The 19,319-nt window shown below is 49.0% G+C and overlaps 1 protein-coding gene across 3 annotated transcripts in view; it reads right to left on the minus strand.

Moving 5' to 3' along the window:
• GATA4 (GATA binding protein 4) overlaps window positions 1-19,319 on the minus strand; it is a 73,785-nt gene that overhangs the window by 1,893 nt on the left and 52,573 nt on the right. For 2 of the 3 annotated variants that reach the window (XM_012645899.1, XM_012645898.1), the window contains exons 3-6: window positions 6,502-6,671; window positions 5,000-5,125; window positions 2,001-2,088; window positions 960-1,114 (exon numbers count right to left, since the gene is read on the minus strand). In XM_012645899.1, the coding sequence (XP_012501353.1) occupies window positions 960-1,114; window positions 2,001-2,088; window positions 5,000-5,125; window positions 6,502-6,671 (539 nt within the window). The remainder of the gene's footprint in view (window positions 1-959; window positions 1,115-2,000; window positions 2,089-4,999; window positions 5,126-6,501; window positions 6,672-19,319) is intronic. The other variant, XM_012645900.1, reaches the window with a different exon arrangement.

Consider the following 19,319-nt stretch of genomic DNA (forward strand, 5'->3'; position numbering starts at 1 on the left):
AGCGCATCTCTGCTTTTCCCAATCCCCGCCATCTGGGCGCAGAGGGTCTGGGTGACTCATCAGCTGCTTCTGAGCACAGTACACAACCTGGGCTGTGCCCCAGCGGGTTTGCGGATATTGTGGCTTCTCAGAGGGCTCTGACAGTTACGCAAGACATCGTCTACAATCCTGTCACCCTCATGTCTCCACTTCCAAACAGAGAACCTGCCGGCCAAGCACCGGGTTCTCCCAGGCAGAAAATAGCTCGTTAGGACACAGCCTCTCTCGAACGCAGAGGAGAGAGCAGAGTGGAGCCTGCAAAGAGAACCCCTGATCCTAAAGAAGGGGACCTGCAGGGAAGCAGGGACGCCACCAGGTCATCTGCAAGAGGGAGATGGGGCCACTGCTGGGCCATCCTTTGACACACGTATGGAGCTGGGCCTCATGAAATGGCATCCTGCCTATGACCTCCCTGCAGCCCCCACCCGCCCACCTGCCTTTGCCCGTGCCAGGGGCTCCTCCTGCCCCACCTCCTCCTGACAAAGTCCTTCAAGGCCAAGATCTAACCTCCGCTCTCTGACTTAGGGGACAGACTTGCCTAGAGACACCCGCCCCACCGCTCTGCCTCCCGTCGGCCCCACATGGCAGTCTGATTCTGGCTGCAGTGGCGTGTTCTCCTCCTCCCCCTCCCCCAGTGCTGTGTGTGGCCCCTGGACTCCTCTTTCCTTGTCTCCAAAGGTCGCGGCACAGAGGAGCTGCTAAACATTTGTGTGCCGCAGCTATGTGTCCGATCGCAGTAGCTGCTGAGATGTTCTGAAAGACAGCCTTGTGCAGACGCCCCTCGCCTTGGGGTGTGGGGGGCCTGAGGGCAGGAGGCCCTCAGCCCTTTTCCAGCCTGAGGGCCGCTCCTGCCTCATGCCAGACTGGCCCCCGGGACGCTGCAGCCCGCCTCCCCGCATCCTCCCCGCATCCTCCCGTACCTGGGACATGGAGCTGCTGTGTCCGTAGTGGGACGGCAGGCCGGGCTCTGTCTTGATGGGGCGCATCTCTTCGCTGCTGCTGCTGCTGCTGGGGGCGTTGCTGGAGTTGCTGGAGGCGCTGCTGCTGGGAGGAAGGCTCTCACTGCCCGGAGGACCTGGAACAAGGCAGAGTCAGGACACCAGACCAGGGGCAGGGACAAACGCATGGCGGCCCTTTGAGACAGCCGGGAAAGGTCCGCAATAAGGGCTCTATTTACGTTTGCTGGGGAGAGAAGCGGGGGTCCTTATCAGTGAGGGGACAAGAGTTCTCAAGATGGGGTAGAAGTATCAGAATTCCAAAGGGACTTTTTCAGAGGACGGGCCCACACTTTCCCCACCCCAGATCCCAAACTCTTGAGGCCACATGTGTTCAGGATTCAAAACTTTTTAAAATTAAAAAAAAATGAAAATACTGTATATCATAGGGTATCTGCAGTGGGGTCGGGGCAACACCCCATAATTAAAGGTATGAGTATCTCTACAGTAAAACACATGAATATTCACGCTAAGTGGGATAAACAGAGCCTATAAATGGCCTCGTATCTGTTCAGATTAAGTTTTGCTGCCAAATCTGGTTTCCTGGCTGACAGATCAATCTTTCAGGAATATTATTAATGGGACCCTGTCCTCCCAGATCCTGCCCCAGAGGGGCTTCAAAGGAATTGAGTATTTGGGTGGCCATAGCACCCAAGACAAAGGGACCACGTGACATTCGTCTTTCTTTCAGGCCCTCGACTGCTCGGCCGGCCCCGTGCAGTCTTTGCAGCTCACAGTAATCAGGCCACAACCTGAACTGAACCTGTTCCAAAAGCTCCCAATATGCTCCCTGGCAATGTTATATTTTTACTGAGTTACTCATTCCATCCTGAAAAGCCAGGGATGGGCGTCGTTGTCATTGCCCCTCGGCAGCCTGGGCTGGCCTGTCTGACCAAGGATGCGTGATTCTCACACACTCTGAGGGCTCCTGACTTATTAGTATAGTTACACAGGTCTTTTCCTCACCTGCTGGTGTCTTAGATTTATTAAGGTTCTTGGGCTTCCGTTTTCTCGTCTGAATCCCCTCTTTCCGCATCGCAAGAGGCCTGGGGACCTAGAGGGTCACAAGTCAATATAAATGGTTTTGCATCTACACACAATCTGCTACAGTACTGAGGCAGGACATGCACACTACAAGAAGGCAACATCTAAGCAAGCTCTGCACAAACCCTGGGGCTGAGACGGGGTGCACAGGCCCCTGGAACTCCTGCTGTGAGAAATCAATTCCATGTTAAAATGTATTGAGCACCTGTGTTCTGTGGTGGGCATTTTACTAGCGCCTGGAGAAGGAGACAATGAAAGACACAGTTCCTTCCCTCCAGAAGTTCATGGTTTAGTGGGAAACACAGACAAGCAGAAATAAGCAGACTCTGGTAAGTGATGTGGGAAAACAGAGAAGAAACACTAAACACTGCCCTGGGTTGGGGAGAAACACGAGGCTATCAAGGAAGGCTTCCCCAGGGAGGTGATGCCCAAGGTGTAAGAGGTTTTGAGTAGACAAGGGACAGACATTTCAGTTAGCAGATGTGCAAAAGTCTTTATCATCCACACTCGAACACTGAAAATAAAAAGGGAGTGCAATTAACAATTATACTGGGAAAACAGGCCTGAGCAGTGACAGTCCCAGTGAGCCAAGACATAAAGTCACTGTACTTAGAGCAAGCAGCTCTGCACTGCGCTGGGCCTGGCTGGAGCCCGCGGTGGGGTGTCCACGGGAGGTGGGGAGCAGCAAGAGATTATGGCAAAGAGACTGCCCTGTGGCCAGTTCCTGGGACAAACTGTCTGTGGACAATGTTTTTACGACAGGTCGTCTTTCCAGTATTTTTAGATATTGTGCCTTCCCCACCTCTGGTTTCTCTTAGGCCAGGCCAAATCTTTTATCCCTGGTCTGTTCTATGCTGGTCTACCACGTGGGATTAATAAAGACTACGCCTGCAAATATGGAAAGGAAAGCGATTACTGCTTCAGAGACACAAACAAGAAATGGTTAAGAGAGAAACGCACCAGCGTACATGAACTTGAACTTGCCTACTACCCAACGGCAGATGAGGCGGCATTCCCACCGGCACCCGCCCATCATCTGCCCATGACTCAGCCATTCCGCATTCTTTCCCGCCCCCGGAGGAGGGCGCCCTCCCGACCTCTGCCATTTGAAAGCCCATCCTCAGCTCAGAAGACTTTGCCCTCATGTTTACCCCACTCACTTAGGTACACCTTTTTTTCAATACACATAACATAAAATTTACCACCTTAACCATTTTCAAGCATGCTGCTCAGCTGTATTAAGCACCTTCACAGCGTTCTGCAACCATCACCACCATCCATCCCCAGAACTCTTTCCCTCTGGCAAAACTGAAGCTCTGTACCCATTAACACACCAGCTCTCCAACCCTCCCCACCCCGCGGCCCTGGCAACCCCAACTCTGCTTTCTGTCTCTATGGTTTGACTACTCTAGGGACCTCACCTAAGTGGACGCATACACTGTCTTTTCATGACTGGCTTATTTCACTTAGTATAATGTCTTTGAGGTTCATCCATGCTGTGGCATGGCCAGAATGTCCCTCTTCTTCAGGGCTGAATAATATTCCACGGTGCGTACGTATCGCATTGTGTTTATCCATTCATTCATCCACAGACACTGAAGTTGCTTCCATCTTTTGGCTATTGTAAATAATGCTGCTGTGAATGTACAAATATCTCTTTGAGGCCCTGCCTTCAAATCTTTTGAATATATTCCCAGAAGTAGTATGCTGGGTCCTACAGTAATGGTAATTTTGGGGTTTTTTTCTGTTTGTTTTGTGGGGGTTTTTTTTTTGAGGATACTTACTACTTTACTTATTTATATACAGACAGAGCCTCACTCTGTCACCCAGGCTGGAGTGCAGTGGTGCCATCATAGCTCACTGCAGCCTCAAACTCCTGGGCTTAAGTGATCCTCCTGCCTCAGCCTCCAAGCCTGGCTATTTATTATTTTTTAATTTTTATTTTTTTAGAGACAGTGTCTCGCTATGTTGCCCAGACTGGTCTCGAACTCCTGGCCTCAGGCGATCCTCCTGCCCCAGCCTCCCAAGCAGCTGGGACTATAGGCATGCACTGCCATGCCCAGCTAAATTATTTCTACCTTTAACAGAGATGGGGTCTCGCGCTTGCTCAGGCTGTGAAAGCTGCCTTTTTAAAATAAAAAGCACTATATGATGGATATTGTTCCATATCAGAATGTAAAGAGCTTCATAGAAGCTCTTTGTACTCTGAAAATATTAACCCTTTCTCTGATGCCGTGCACACTGGCTTTTACTTTCTTTAGGTGTCATTTCCAGACACTAATATTACATGTTTATACAGTCAGATACATCCAACTTTTCTTACGTGGCTTAAGAGCTTGAAGAACTTGCTTAAGAAGTTCTCCTACTATCCCCAAGGTTAAATCAATCCTTCCCCTTACATATCCTTCTGGTATATGTATTGCTCGGTATTTTTATTGTGTTTAATTAATTTCCTAGTTAATATTTTATTGTCTAATATTTTTATTTTATTTCAAAGAAGTTTACATTTAATATCTTTAATTCACCTGTTTATTTTTGTTTAAGGTAGGACGTAGGGGTCATGCTTTGCTGTTTTCCCGTGAATAGCCAGTTATGTCAATGCAATTATTCTTAAACAAGCTATCCTTCTACGCACTGAGTCGAAACGTCACCTTCGTCACATATCATGCTGCTATACACCATACATATGTACATACCTAGGCTCCTCACGTGTAACATGAGAATTCAATGTTAAAGAGAGAAAAGACCAGCAAAGTTGTGAAGATTCCCTTCCAAATCTAAGTATCTTTGTTAAGATGGAGGAATGAATTCTAGTCTGAATAGAAGACAAGTGAGAACGGAGAAATGGGAATGAAGGCGCGTGGGCACCCTGCCCGGCAGAGCTAGGCGACGTGTGGTGTGCGGGGCCCGGGTCCACTTACGCCGTGGAGCTTCATGTAGAGGCCGCAGGCGTTGCACACGGGCTCGCCCTCCGCATTGCGGCGCCACAGCGTGGTGGTGGTCGTCTGGCAGTTGGCACAGGAGAGGCCCACTCGGCGGGAGGCAGACTGCAACACAGGAAACAAACCCTTCACGCCCAGGGAAGAGGTGGGCACTGCCCTTCTACCTCACGCGGAGTGGCGGGGCCGGGCCACCCGAGTGGGTGAGGCCGTGATGGCCCCGTGTGAGACCTGTGACCAGTGACAGCACCTGACTCTCCCACTACCTAAGCCACCCCTAGGAGTGCATGCAAACAAGACTTCTTTTTTTTTTTCTTTTTTTTTTGAGACAGAGTCTCACTCTTATCACCTGGGCTAGAGTGCCGTGGCATCAGCCTAGCTTGTAGCAACCTCAAACTCCTGGGCTCAAGTGATCCTCCTGCCTCAGCCTCCTGAGTAGCTGGGACTACAGGCATGTGCCACCACACCTAGCTAATTTTGTCTATTTTCAGTTGCCCAGCTAATTCTTTCTTTTTATTTATTTATTTATTTATTTTTTTTATTTTTTAGTAGAGACAGGGTCTCACTCTTGCTCAGGCTGGTCTTGAACTCCTGACCTCAAGTGATCCTCCTTCCTTGGCCTCCCAGAGTGATAGGATTACAGGTGTGAGCCACTGCGCCAGGCTAAAAACAAGATTTCTGCTTCCCGAGGAGAGTGAATTCAGGCACTGAAGACCTGGTTTCTATTCCTAACTGTCATTCGACATCACACGAATAACCCGGCTAACACTGGGCACTGTGGGCAGAAAATCTTCTTCCAGAAGTAGAACTAGCATTGGCTTCAGGTGCCAGGTGCAGGTGGTGGGTGAGGAACTACTGTACCCAAATGCTATGAAAGATCGAATGGCTTTGGGACTCAAGAAACGGAAGCACAGGGCTTGTTCCCTCTGCTCCTCCGTCCCTAACATTCACAGAAACCAGTTGATGTTGTTCAAAATCGAATTACATTAATAAAGAGTATGAAACCAGGGGCCTAAAGTCTGGGTCTCAGGCCCACACTTCGCTGGCATGGGGCCAAGACAAGCTATTTAACCTTCCTGGGCTTTGGGTTTTATCAACTAAACAGGGTAAATAAAGAACAGCCTCTGTTGAGGTTGCTCATAGGGGTGAAGTGAATGGAGGAGACACTCAGGACAATACCGGATTGGAAACCAGGGAGCCTGGATCCTGGGTGGAGACAGGAGACTCAGTAGCTGTGTGCCTGGGGGTGAGACCGTTAGCTTCTCTGACTCTCACTTTCCACGTCTGCATATCGAAGGGTTGAACTAGATGGTCTGGGACCTCCTTGTAGCTCCAGCTAACCCCGAATGGTGTGAGAAGTTACTATGGTGTCCCCACCCACCTAATCCCTCGACCCACACCCTTGAATTCCAAAATTCAAAACCAGAGGATTTCCCACCAAGGAGGGAGCCCTGCAGCTGGGGGCCGGTGAGGTCCCTGCTTACCAGACGGCGCTGGGGTTTGATGAGTGGCCGGTTGATGCCGTTCATCTTGTGGTAGAGGCCGCAGGCGTTGCACAGATAGTGTCCCGTCCCATCTCGCCTCCAGAGTGGGGTGGACATGGCCCCACAGTTGACACACTCTCTGCCTTCCGAGAAGTCGTCAAACATATCTACTGGATAGAGGAGAAACAGACGAGAAAGACACAGGGAATTAATTCTTTGTTTATGCTCAGCACTCTTACATCTGGGAATCTAGAACTCATAGAAATAATGCCCTTTCCTCAGAAGGAGGAAAGGCTGTCCGTCCTCATGCCGACCCCAAGTCCTGGAGCAGCAGCTCACAGGGCTTCGATGGGAAGTGGACGATTTCACTCTGGCTGTCCCAGACACAAGTCCTTCACGCATGAGCAAAGGACGAGCCCATCACAGGGATCACCAGAGGCTGGGCTGGGAGATGGGTGCCCGGACTTCAGCCCAGATCTTACATTCAGAGCCTCCAGCCTCGGGCTCCCACCTAACACTGAGGTCCACTCAGACCTTTCTCTCTCTCTCTCTTTTTTTTTTTTTGCCTTTTAAAAATTAAGATTACTTTCCCTTTGAATAAAATTATAATAAATATTTACTTTAGGAAAATCAGAAAGTATCAAAATGTATAAAGAAAATATAGATTGTCGCCAACGTTATGAACATTTTATTCTACTATATCCTTTGCAAGTTCTCAGAATTTCCAAAACTGTCCTGCAAAAAAGCCTTCACTAGTTCATCATGCCTATCGTAATATACACGTATGGCTGCTGTATCATAGTTTGACATTTTTTTTTGCTTATTGGTACATAAAATATAGGTGATTATTATTATATAAGCAAGGCCACCTTAGAGCTGCTCTGAGGGGCTGAGCGTTGCCCCTCCCACCAGAGGCTGCCTTGGTTCTCCACTCCCCTTCACTCCTCCCTCCCTGTCACCTTTATCTTCCACGTCTGCAGAATGTCACAACTGACAAATTCCACTTGTGTCCACTCCCTTTGCCCTGGTAAGACAGGCTGGGCCAGTTTTCTTATTCCCTGTGATCTGTTATACAGAAAGCCTGACTCAGAACTTCCACAAGTCTCTGACTCCCTGCCATCCTAATTTTCTGTCCCTAAACACAACCACCTTGGTCTCCAGACCATTCTTGTCCTGCCGCCAGAGGAAAGGTAGATTCTTCTCCAGTGAAGGTGGTGGGGGGAGTTCTGATGGGGGTGGCGTGAACATTAAAGAGCTCTCCCTCCATTGGGACTCAGCCCAGGGGTTTACGGAGGCGCGTTTTGCTAGTTCTGTGGCCCAGCTACCTGCTCTAAAGGAATGTGGGCTGGAGAAGAGGATGGTGGGGAGCCCTACCCCCAACTCTGGGTACACAAACAGTCATCTGCACCTGCAAACAGGTAGCCGTGTGTCCGCACCGAGTAAACAATGTGCAGGTGTGAGGGGCTGTTTGCTCAGGCCAGGGCGCTGCCGTCACAGGAGAGGCTATTTTTACACCTGGGTCACACTGAGGGCCCTATACCAAGGTCACCTGCCTTCAAAGCGGCACATAAAACTGCCATCCAAGGCTTACTCCCACCTGGACCACGTCAACACCGTCATCGCCACCTCCACAACCCTTGCCTGTGGCCCGTCAGACCCTCCCCGGACTCCTAGAGAGGCCAGGAGTCCACAGAAGGACCAAGCCAACCCCGCACCCGGAGGGGAGCGCTAGCAAGGTTGTCATTTGATGGGTGCCTCAATAAACACTAGATGGCGCTGCAGTCTCAAAGTTGAACCAAGATGCTGCATTCCAGCCTCAATCACGCTTGGAGACGGGGGACTTTTCACATCTTTCCAGTCCAAACCTAGTGCAACCCTCTTATTCTACTTTTCTTCATTACAAAAAAAATTCAGACACATTCAGAAGTGGACAGAATATTTAAATGAACTCATTTACCCATCATCCAGCTTCCAAGAATGGGTAGTCAATCTTGTCTTACCTACCCCTCCGCCCACTTTCTCCCGTATTGAATTTTTAAAGAAAATCCCAGACATTCTATCGTTTTATTCATAAATATCTTAGCACGTTGCTCTGACAGATGAAGATTCACACTCTTCTTTTAAAAATAAGTAAACCAGTTTCTTTCCTATGCTCTAGTTCATTTAAATTCCACAGTCCGAAATCTCATACTCTGTTCCTCTTTTTTGGAGGGAAGATTCCCTTTTCTCTTTACATTCGTTGTTTCGTACTCAGGGACAGAATCATATTAAAGGACCCAGCAGTCCCGGGGAGTCTCCTCTCTGCTGATCACTCATCTTCCACTGCGGCCTCGAGAACCCAACACAGAGGTTTGCCGCGGGAACTCCTCCAGGCTGGCCTCAGAGCCGGGATACACATTCAAGCAACTATCTTACTGGCCGGGTAAAGTCACTGGAGACTGGCAAATTTGTATTTGTCACTGACAAATATTTACTGAGCATCTGCTATTTAATCATAGATGTCACAGGAGCTAAGAGGGAGCCTTGCTCTCCCAATGCTAATGATCTGGTCCCTGCATTGGACCTGCATATCTGTAGTGAGCAACGCTACTCAACTCATTTCCAGAACATACCCTCGACTGAGCTGGCGACTGGTGGCAGACACCACTTGTCTAGGGTAGGAAGTGCAGACGTCCCACCCGCAGAGAAGTCCCACTGCCACAGAAGGGCCAGGTGTCACAACAGCAGTGGAGGAAAAGTCAGACAACCCTTTGCACCTCCAAATTTGCCTCAGTTTCCTTATTTTCTACCACAAAATCTTGCTATCCAACCTGCTCAATGAAATGTTACCTAAATTTTTTTAATGATTATTATAAAGACAATGTATCCATAGAGGAAAATGCTTTCCCCATGATGTTAAATGAAAACGGCAGCACAGAAAACGCTGTGTTGGCAGCTAAGATTACCAGGCAGCAGCTTTTATTAGTCTATAAATTGCGTGGACTTTTCTTTTTCTGTAATGTCATAATTGACTATTTTTAAAAATCTGATTAAAAAACAGAAGCACAAATCTGTGCATTTGTACCCCTTAAATTTATACCAAGAAAAAAATCTGATCACCCCAAGTAGCTCCCGATCTATACAGCGGAGGGTAACGTTTTACCCTCTTACATCTGACACATATATATTTTTCCTGGGCTGAGGAATGGAGAGAATGAAGCTGCAACCTGGCTGCTGAGCACCTACTCTGGGGGAGGTGGGGGTGACAGGCTGAGCCCCAGACCAGCACCACCATCTGGTGTGACCCTTGGTAACAACTGCTGCTCATTCCTTCCAAGGAAAGGCACTGGGTGGGACTTCCCCAGGGCAAGTGTGATTCCTCAGGCAGGGGGCACAGCGGAGGCCTCTGACCTCAGCCCCACCCACCGGAGCTGGGCATCTGGGCACTGGTTCAGTCTCGTGGGAGGCAGTGGGAGTCCAGCCTGGAAGTGGGTGGCATCACCCCACATTTGGAGGGCAGACTTGTAATAATAGTTGTAAAGTGCTTTGCAAATGAGAGGAAAAACTTACAACAATGGCTGTAAAGAGCTTTGCAAACACCACATGAGATAACAGTGATGGATTATTGTTGGGAGGCTGGGGCTGCAGGGTTGGGAGGGAGGGCGTTAGGCCAGGCACAACCCTTGGTGCTGGGTTATTGGGGAGGGGGGAGGACAAACAAAAGAGCTAGGAGATTCGGGAATCTGACCTTTCTCAAACTGTCCCAACAGGGGACAGCACTCCCCCAGGCTCAGCACTGCCTAGGGCTCAGACTCCACCAAGCTTGCCATGCCGGCCAGGAGCCCAGGGACAGCAAGGCTTACTGTGTGTGCTTAGGTCTCCAAGTCCTGCTCATGGGATGTATTCATCAATGATTATTTTAGCAATCGAAAGCACAAAATGAATTGTGTCCTAACCCCAAGGATGGGGGAAAAACTCGCTTTCATCCATGCCCTGCTTAAAAATTAAAAAAAAAAAATTTTTTTAAAGGAGGGCACAAACTGAGCCGTATTTCTTAGACATCCAGTACAGCGTGGCTATTGCTAGGAATCAAGGCCAACTACTCCTGTCCAAGGGCCTGAAAGAAAAATGTAGGGCAGGAGGTTGAAGGACCCCACCCCCAACTTCCTACAGTTGACGCAGAGGCTCCGACCTTATCCCTGACCTGCTCCGTCCATCTTGGGGACCCACCCGCCCCGCTAAAGAGCGGTTAGCAAATCAGGGACGGGGAAGGAAACACAGAGGAGGAAGGGAGGGAGAAGAAAGGAAAGAAGCCAGAGGCCAGGGTCTGGGTTGGCAACACCCTCTAGGCACTGCACTAATGCTGGGTTTGTCTCCTGCCTGCTGGGGAGGAAGCTCAGGCTGCCACTTGTGTGCCAGCCGTCCCACGGGTGCCATGGAGCCCGGTCTGTGTGTGTCCCTCACACCTTCCCCCGAGCTCATGTTGGAGAGACCCTCACCTGCAGCCCAGAGGCAGAGGTGATGCGCTCTCGGCCCCGCCACTGTTCTGTGGAGGGCATTGGAGCTCAAACATTTGCCATGTGTCTGCTATACTTGCCCCTGTAGTAAGTGCTGGACATACAAACATGTTAGAAAAATTGGGGCTAAATCCCTGCCCGGAGTTGTTTTGGTATAGCTCGGGATACACAACTCAAAACCAGCAATTACATTAAACGTGCCAAATGCATCGAGCCTGGGCCTCCTCCCTGGCCCCCAGCCCTCCACTTCCAGCTTCAGATCTTCGGACATTCAGGGAAGGAAGACACAGAAACACAAGGAAAAGTGTCCATGCCCAGTGCAGCTGGTCACTGCTACAAAATGGCGGCTGCAGGGAACTCAGGGGACCCAAGTCAGGGGGGGCTTCCTGGAAAAAGCCAGACCCAGCCTGAGGCTGCCCGCCCAAAGGAGACCTTCCCCCAGGAACCAAGTCCCGGCCCCACCCAGATGTCCCTTGCTGAACTCCAGCCACAAGTCCCATCCAAAGTTCACCAGAGACTGAGCCTGGATTTCCCGACAGGCCCAGATTTGCCCCTGCGGCTGGCGCCGAGGTCTGGGGTGCAAGGAGCAGACAGCGCCGAAGTTTTCCTGGCAGCTCTTGAGCCTCAGGTCTTCTGGGCTCTGTCAGGCTCAGGCAGATGCCTGTGATGGGGCCCGTGATGGGGCCGTCTCAGGGGCCCACAGGCCCCAGCTGTGGGATGAAAGCATCTCGTTGGGAAGCTCCTGCAGCCCCTGAACGGAAGCCGGTACAAGTTCTGGTGTCGCCCTGCAGGGCCTGGGGCCCCCGCGTCCAACTGCTAAAGGACAGGACTCCGGCATTCACCCAGGGGCTGGCTGCAGGCCTGAGGTCAGAGTGATTGACTGAATGTGACTCAGGCTTTTAAAAAAATCACAAACAAGCAAGGACATTCTGAAAGGAAGGAAAAAACACCAAAAACAAGGGAAGGAGGGAGGGACAGAGAGAGGAGGAAGAGGTTGAAGAGCAAATGATAGACTAGAGGAAGATAAACCCCCTAATATGCAAAGAAGTTTTACAAATTACAAAGAAAAGAGCTCGAAGGCCCCACCAAGCAACCCGCACCTTGTCGCTGAACGGACTCATCAGGAAGAGCTGAGCATCTGTCTGGCCTCTGTGCACCCGCTGCTCCTCCTGGAAGGTCTAAGAACTTCTAAACATCTACCTCCATTCCCCCTAGGTCTGCATGGGGGGTTGGCCCAGGAGAGGGAGGGCAATGAGGCATGGCATGTGGTGTAGAAACCGGGTCCGTCCCGGGCCACAGAGCTAGTCAACAGCAGGGCTGGGATGGAACCCAGGTGACTAGGCGGTCTCTTAGCCACAGGCCCCCCCACCAGCACCTGCCCACACATGCCTTGACCATGTTCGGGCCCACCCTCTCCCCAGCAGCAGCTGCTGGCAGTAGTTGAGAATCAGTCCTGATACGACATGCTGGCAGGGAGGGCTGTAGGGCCCATGCACGCTGTTTTCCCAGTTCCTCTGATCTCAGAAACTTCTCGAGGCACATCTGCGTCAATGCTCCTTAGCTCACCCATCTGGGCAATGCCTCACCTTCACCATTGTCAAGATTAGATTTTAAGACCTTCAACGAACGTTCACACTTGGGGATACAATTACAGCATGAAGATTTCCCCATAAAATGCAGGGTCAGAGCCAGGCAGGCTGGCTCACACGCCTGTGATCCCAACACTTTGGGAGGCTGAGGTGGGAGGATCACTTGAACCCAGGAGTTCGAGGCTGCAGTGAGCTATGACAACACCACTGTACTCCAGCCTAGGTGACAGAGTGAGACCGTGTCTCAAAAAAAAAAAAAAATTAAAAAAAATGCAGGGTTAGTGACTAGCTCCAGGAGAAACATCCCAATGCACCTGGGCAATGCTCTGTGCAGGGCTAAGTCCGGGAAGGACACAGGCTGCTACCTTGCTCTTATGCACTGTGGTGTCAGTCACCAAGAATGTGACTTCTGTAGACTCCCATTAGATCATCACAGTGGCAGCCCCTTCCCACCTGAGAAGCACGGGTTGGGACACCGTTTTAAAAGTAGGCAAAGGAGCAAACGAAAAGAAGGGAGTACTCAAAGATTGCGTTGAGCTTTAAATTTATATTTTTGAAACTTTCCTTAATGCTGATATTTTTTCCCTGTACCACTACATTTTTGCAAATACTGTTTTGCCTCATTGTCACCCTTACCCTTTCCCCGTGGGGCCTCTGAGAGGGAGCTAAGACTAGTCCCCATGCGGAGGAGCCTGGGTCTCTCTGGCTGTTGTGTCCACAGACACCTTGCCCCACCGTCCCCGCCCTGACACCTGGGACAAGGCTCTCCTTTCCCGCCACCCCTCAGGGATGATAGGGAGCCATGTGGCTCATCATCCAAAATAGGACACTTCCAAGGGGCGGGGAGCACATTGCTAATTATTCTGGCTTAAACTCAGGACATGCAGCTGCCCTCCTCAGACCTCTGAGTGTGAGACCTACATTCCTGGCAAACAGACCCCTCCACTCCCGTTTCTCCCCAGTGTCACCGGCTGACACACAGGGGCCCGCAGAATGCCAGGAAAGAGATGCACAAAATCGCACGAAGCACTGGGTCCCTGCAGTTCCCTGGGCTTCAGGATGGGGGTCTAGGGCTCAGCCCCCAGAGCCCTGGCTGAGGACCAGCGACTGAGCATGTCTGCCACTTGCTGGCCTGTGGGGACCGTGTGAAGGCCGCCCTTCCTCCACTGGACCTGCCTTGTTGAGTGGGTCAGCTCTGCACATCCAATCCTTGTGCGAGGGGCGTTGGGAGGTTCTGGAAGGGCAAGTGGCACACAGACTACGAGCCTTCAAGTGGAGTTTGGGGAGTTCCGTGAACACTCAGAGGAGGAAACCAAGGTCCAGAGAAGGTGAGGGCCTCAACTAAGCTCCCGTAAGGTTAGTGACCCAAGCCTCACCCTCCCAGAGCATCACTGCTCTCTGCTGGGTTACGCCATCTGCAGCGTTCTGCACACAACAGAAACGCAATGCACACTGACCCATCCGGCTTCGACAAAAACCCAACGCCCTAGAGCATCTCTCGAGGCAGCAGAAATGCCAGTAGAGTGGCATGAATCCCAGGGCTCTGCTCCTGGTTTGCTCGGCTGCCTGGCCGTGACACACCATGTTCCCGGACACACGTCATCGTAATTCAGCCATGAGAGTTATCTATGCATTGCCAGATATCTCCTCACGTGTGTGTATCATGTGTGTACATAAAATTATATTATATATAATAGATGGATGTGTATATGGAAAATTATACCATGTTGCACTAAAAACCAGCCCACTGTTGCTAGCAATAAAACCCCTCTAATAATTCATTGGAATCAATTTTTTAAAAGGGGACTTGTCTATTTTTAAGATGTTCCTGGCAAATACTGAAAACAACCAAAATGCCCAATGATAGGGGAACTAGTAAGAAAACAAAGTTGCAGTAAAGAAATATGGAAATTTGAGTTGATTTTTTAAAATGATGAGTATATGGACCATGTTTTTAAGATTTTTCTCTTCCTGTAACCTTGTTTAAATTAGTTAAATAAGCAGTTAATTCAACAAGCATCTCTGCCTAAGTTGGAGGATTGGAGATGTCTACTTTATTTTCTTCAATTTCCTGGGATCCCCCCAAGCCTAAAACAAAAGGACACAAAGTACTTTCTCCAGCTTGGGCCCACGTGCCTCCTCTCCCAGAGTGGCAGCCCCAGCTGGGCTCGGGCATCGCTACGGCACTGACCATGCCTCCCACCTGCAGAAGGGAAGGCAGAGCCCTCGCCACGGGGCACAGTCCCAGCAAGTGTGGGAGTGTCCCTGCAAAGCTTAGCAAGAGCTACCCGCAGTCACGCTGTGGACAAAGTCCGGCACAGGTCCTGGCTCCTCCAAGTCACCGGGTGGTGAGGATGTCCCTCTCCAGGCCTCCTCCCAGCCTGCCTCTGTCGTCCCAGTGTGCCCTGGGAGTGGGGGATGGGGAAACAGGCACTGCAGGCATCGATGCGGAGTGTGACCTTGTCCACCGTGGGGAAGGCAATTTGGCAATATCTTATCGAAAGTATAAGTGCATGTGTCATTTGATCCAGAAATTCCCCTTCTAGGAATTTGTCCTCCAGATGTACTGACGCTTGTGTAAACGGGCTTACGTACAAGGATATCCACTGTGGCATTTTTTGCCATAGCAGAGGACTAGAAAAGCAGCTTATGTATGTTCACCAGTAGGAGACTGGTTAATATAATTAGCGTATACTGTGTAGCCATAAAGAATGGACATTGTTATGTGCTGACGTAGAATTCTTTCCAATATATGCTGTGAGATATTAATATTAGAAGCAAGGTACGGAACCGCACATATGATATTCTCTTACAGAGAGAAGCGGAGAAGAATCCATATATGGACGTGTTTATATATACAATACTATCTCTAGGATGGACTAGACTGACGCTGATGCCACTGGTTGCTTTCAGGGGGGCATCTTGGTGGCTTGGGGGAGACTTGTCACTGTATCCTCTCATGTGCCATTTAGATACTGAACTGTGCGAATTTGTTTCTTATTCGTGATAATTATATGTTAACTAAAGTAAATAAATATGCCACAGACTAGCATCATCACTGTTTCATGTCGTAAGATTTTTAATTTAAAGTCAGGCAGGTTCTATTTTCTGATTTTTCCATAAAAGCATCTTATCTCCCAAATGGGGAAATGGAACCCATTTTCCAAGGGGTTCTCAGCTTCACTCTGCTCCCCCAGCTGCCAACCTGCCGGCATCTCCTGCAGCGCCCCAGCCCTGGTAGCTCTGGCTTGACTCTGACGCTCAGTGACGGACACGCACGTGGTGCTGTTCCTTTATTTACTAGGAAGACTGGAGGGAGCTTTGGCCATGGGGGACGTGAACCAGGCCAGTCTGGGCCTGTGGACTTTGCAACCAGCTTGCTACAAGCTGGCAGAACGGAAAGGAAATAGGAACAAATTGCCAGGGCAGTTCCCTCAGGGACCCAGACAATGGGTCTGCAGGGAAAGGCTTTTCCTTCCAGGCCTGCGGCCGCCAGGAGAAAACAACTTCCCCTTCACCTCTGGAATGGCAGCGGCAGCAGCCAGCCAGGAGATTTATGGAGATATAATGTGACCTCTTTATTGCCCTGAATGCTAGGAAGGCATTTCAGGGGAGATTTACGCCTTTCAGAAGGGGAGGGGAGCAAGGGTGTAGAAATTTATACATGGGACTGTTTTCCCCTCTGGGGGGTTCCTGGGGGATTACTTAATCAAACCAAGGTTAAGCTCCAATCGCCAGCACTTTACGTCTTCTTCTCCTGCTAATCCACCAAGTTGCCCCGCCACCCTACAGGCTTTTGCATGAAATGTGGAGTCTAAGGCTGAGCTGGGAGGGCTCTGTTTAGCTCTGAGTTCAGTTAACACAACACGAAACAAAACATAAAGATGGAGAACACATTCGGCCACGCAGGGAGACTGTGCCCCTCTGTAACCATAGACGCTGGGCAGCACACGCAGTGCCTGTCTAGGCCTCGGTTCTTCTTTGCAAAATGAAGGCGTTAGATCAGATGACTTAGATCCATCCCAATTTGAAAACTATCCAGATTAATATCATATCAAATGCTAAAGCTATAAATTATTCTGCACCAGATTCTTCTGCCATTTAAAAAAAAATTTTTTTAGAGACGGGGTCTTGCTACATTGTCCAGGTTGGTCTTGAACTCTTGGCCTCAAATGATTCTCCCGTCTCAGCCTCCCAAAGTGCTGGGATTACAGGCATAAGCCACCATGCCTGGCTACCTTCCAATTCATTCTTATATTTTTACACACACATAAATGTCCCTCTGAGCAGCATAAGTATTGTTTTGTGTGTTTTTAAAAATTTACATGAATGCCTTCACACTGCACCTCACATTTATGAACTTGCTTATTAAAAATTATGAAATATTTTAGTCACTGAGAAAAAAATATATAATACTCTTGAACCCACCACCCAGCTTTGTCAAATCTTAACATTTTACCACATTTGCTTCAGGTATTTTTAAAGAAATAAAATACTGCAGATAACAGCCAGTTACTCTGGGTACCCTATCATTCTAGTCCTTTTTTCTTTTTTGCCTATTATTATGTTTCTTAGTTTTAATATGTTAATACATGTGGATCCACTTTATTTGTATGGATTTATAGTTTTCCGTTATATTAATACATCACATCTTATTTATTCATTTCCTTACTGTGTGGACTGAATGCTTGTGCCCTGTTCCCCCAAATTTGTACCTTGAATTCCTACCCCCAAGGTGATGCTATTTGGAGGTGGGGCCTTCGGGAGGTGATCAAGACATGGGGATGGAGCCTCACAAATGGGATTAGTGCCCCTATAGGAGACAAAGCAGTTTCCTCCCCACCCTTGACCCCCACGTGAGGATACAGAGGATGGCCCTCTGCAAACCAGGAAGCGGGCCTCACCAGACACCCAATCTGCCACTGCCCTGATCTCGGACTTCCTGGCTTCCAGAACAGTGAGAAATAAATGTTTGTTCTTTAAGCCACCAGCCTATGGTATTCTGTTATATATAGCAAGCCAAACTTAAGACACTCACTGACGTATATTCAGGTTGCTGTAATAGCAACGCTTCAACAGGCATCCTTGTGTGTATCTGTTAATACACACGATAAAAGTTTCTCTAAGATATACTAGACCTGTTATAGCTATGTTCAAAAGTATGTGCCTAAAACACGTATGCTTGGTTTTGGTGCTGTTTAACAATGTACCTGTCAGCTGTTACACTGTATCAAACAATGTTACAGTGGCTCACAATGTTAAAGATTTATTTGTTTGCTGTTCCCATTACATGTCAGCTGCACGTTGGCTGAAGTTCTGTTACATGTGTGTGCTTCACTCTGGGATTCAGATTGAAACAGAACCTCTATCTGGGTCATGCCAGGCTCCCTGCAGGGGGCAAAAAGCGATGGCAGAACCCCGTCATGGCTCTTCATGCCTCATGTGTAAATCGCAGTGACTGAGAGTCACAAGCCACTGATCGAAGCAAGTCTCACGGCCAAGCCTGCATCATCGGGGTGGTGGATGCAATCCCCCCCAGGAAGGGGCTCCCCCAGGAAGGGGAAGAACAGAGCGACACGTGCTGAACACAGTGGGATCGTACCACACACACTCTTCGGCAGCTTCGCTTCTTCGTGGAAGCATATCTGTTTGGACGTTTTTCCATCCTGGCACAGATCTATTAATATTTTACCCTTTTAAGAGGATTTATCGGCTTTACACTGTAAAGCTGTATAACATGTACATTCTACTCCACAAATCCCGCAGTTACTTAGCTGTACTTGATATGTGAAAGGATCCAGCACTAACAAGTCTTCCCACACCACGCCTTCCCCATTTCCAGTGTCTGGGCTGCACTTAGGCAAGTAATTCCTCACTGCTGCACTCAACGGGGCTGCAGCGGACACTGCTCAGTTCACTGCTGTGCCAGTACCTCCTTAGTTTGTTTTGATTTCTTGTAGGGCAAGCTCCCCTTTCTTTAGTCTTCTTTTAAAAAAATTATCTGGGCTGTTCTTGCACAATAACTCTTCCATATGAACTTTATAATGTGCTTGACAAACTGCATTTAAGAAATCCTGTTGAGATGTTTCCAAGGACCATGTGAAATTTATAGATTTGTTTGTGGGAGTTGGAATAAAGAATACTGCTAAGTTTTCCAATCCAAGAATATAGCATCTTTTTCCATTTACGCATGTCTCCTTTTATGCCCTTCAGTAAAGTGTTATAGCTTTCTCCGTAGAGATCTTACATATTTGTTTACTGAAGTCGACCACTCTTTTCTCTGCTCATGATGAAAACATCACCGCTTCCTTTCCAATTTCATTTATTTTATTAACAAAGAAATTTACTCCCAGCTGGAGATCTTAGAGGTATGGACCAGCTCTTAAAGTCTTTCCGTTATTGTGGTCTGAATTCCTATTATATTGGGGCAGTATTTCTACAGTTGAGGGTATGAGTTGTTTCCTAATTTCATGGAAGATGAAATTTTTACTTTATTCTAGGGGTTCTTTTTATCCCACGTGGTGGTCTTCGGGAAGGAAGGGGAGAAAGCACACCTTTCCTCTGTCTTAGAAGTCTCCACCTGTTCTTCAGGCTGTGTGTCCTTCTAAAATTCTATCGCCTGCTCTTTGTCTGCAGCCTTCCTTCTTAGGCTAAACCAATGTTTCCATGAATTTTTATGGCAATCAATCGCACCTATCTTGAATTCCCTATTTTACCCTTGTCTTGCAATAGC

This window comes from Propithecus coquereli, unplaced genomic scaffold (genome assembly GCF_000956105.1).
Source record: "Propithecus coquereli isolate 6110/MARCELLA unplaced genomic scaffold, Pcoq_1.0 Scaffold238, whole genome shotgun sequence".
NCBI classification, from domain to species: Eukaryota; Metazoa; Chordata; class Mammalia; order Primates; family Indriidae; genus Propithecus; species Propithecus coquereli.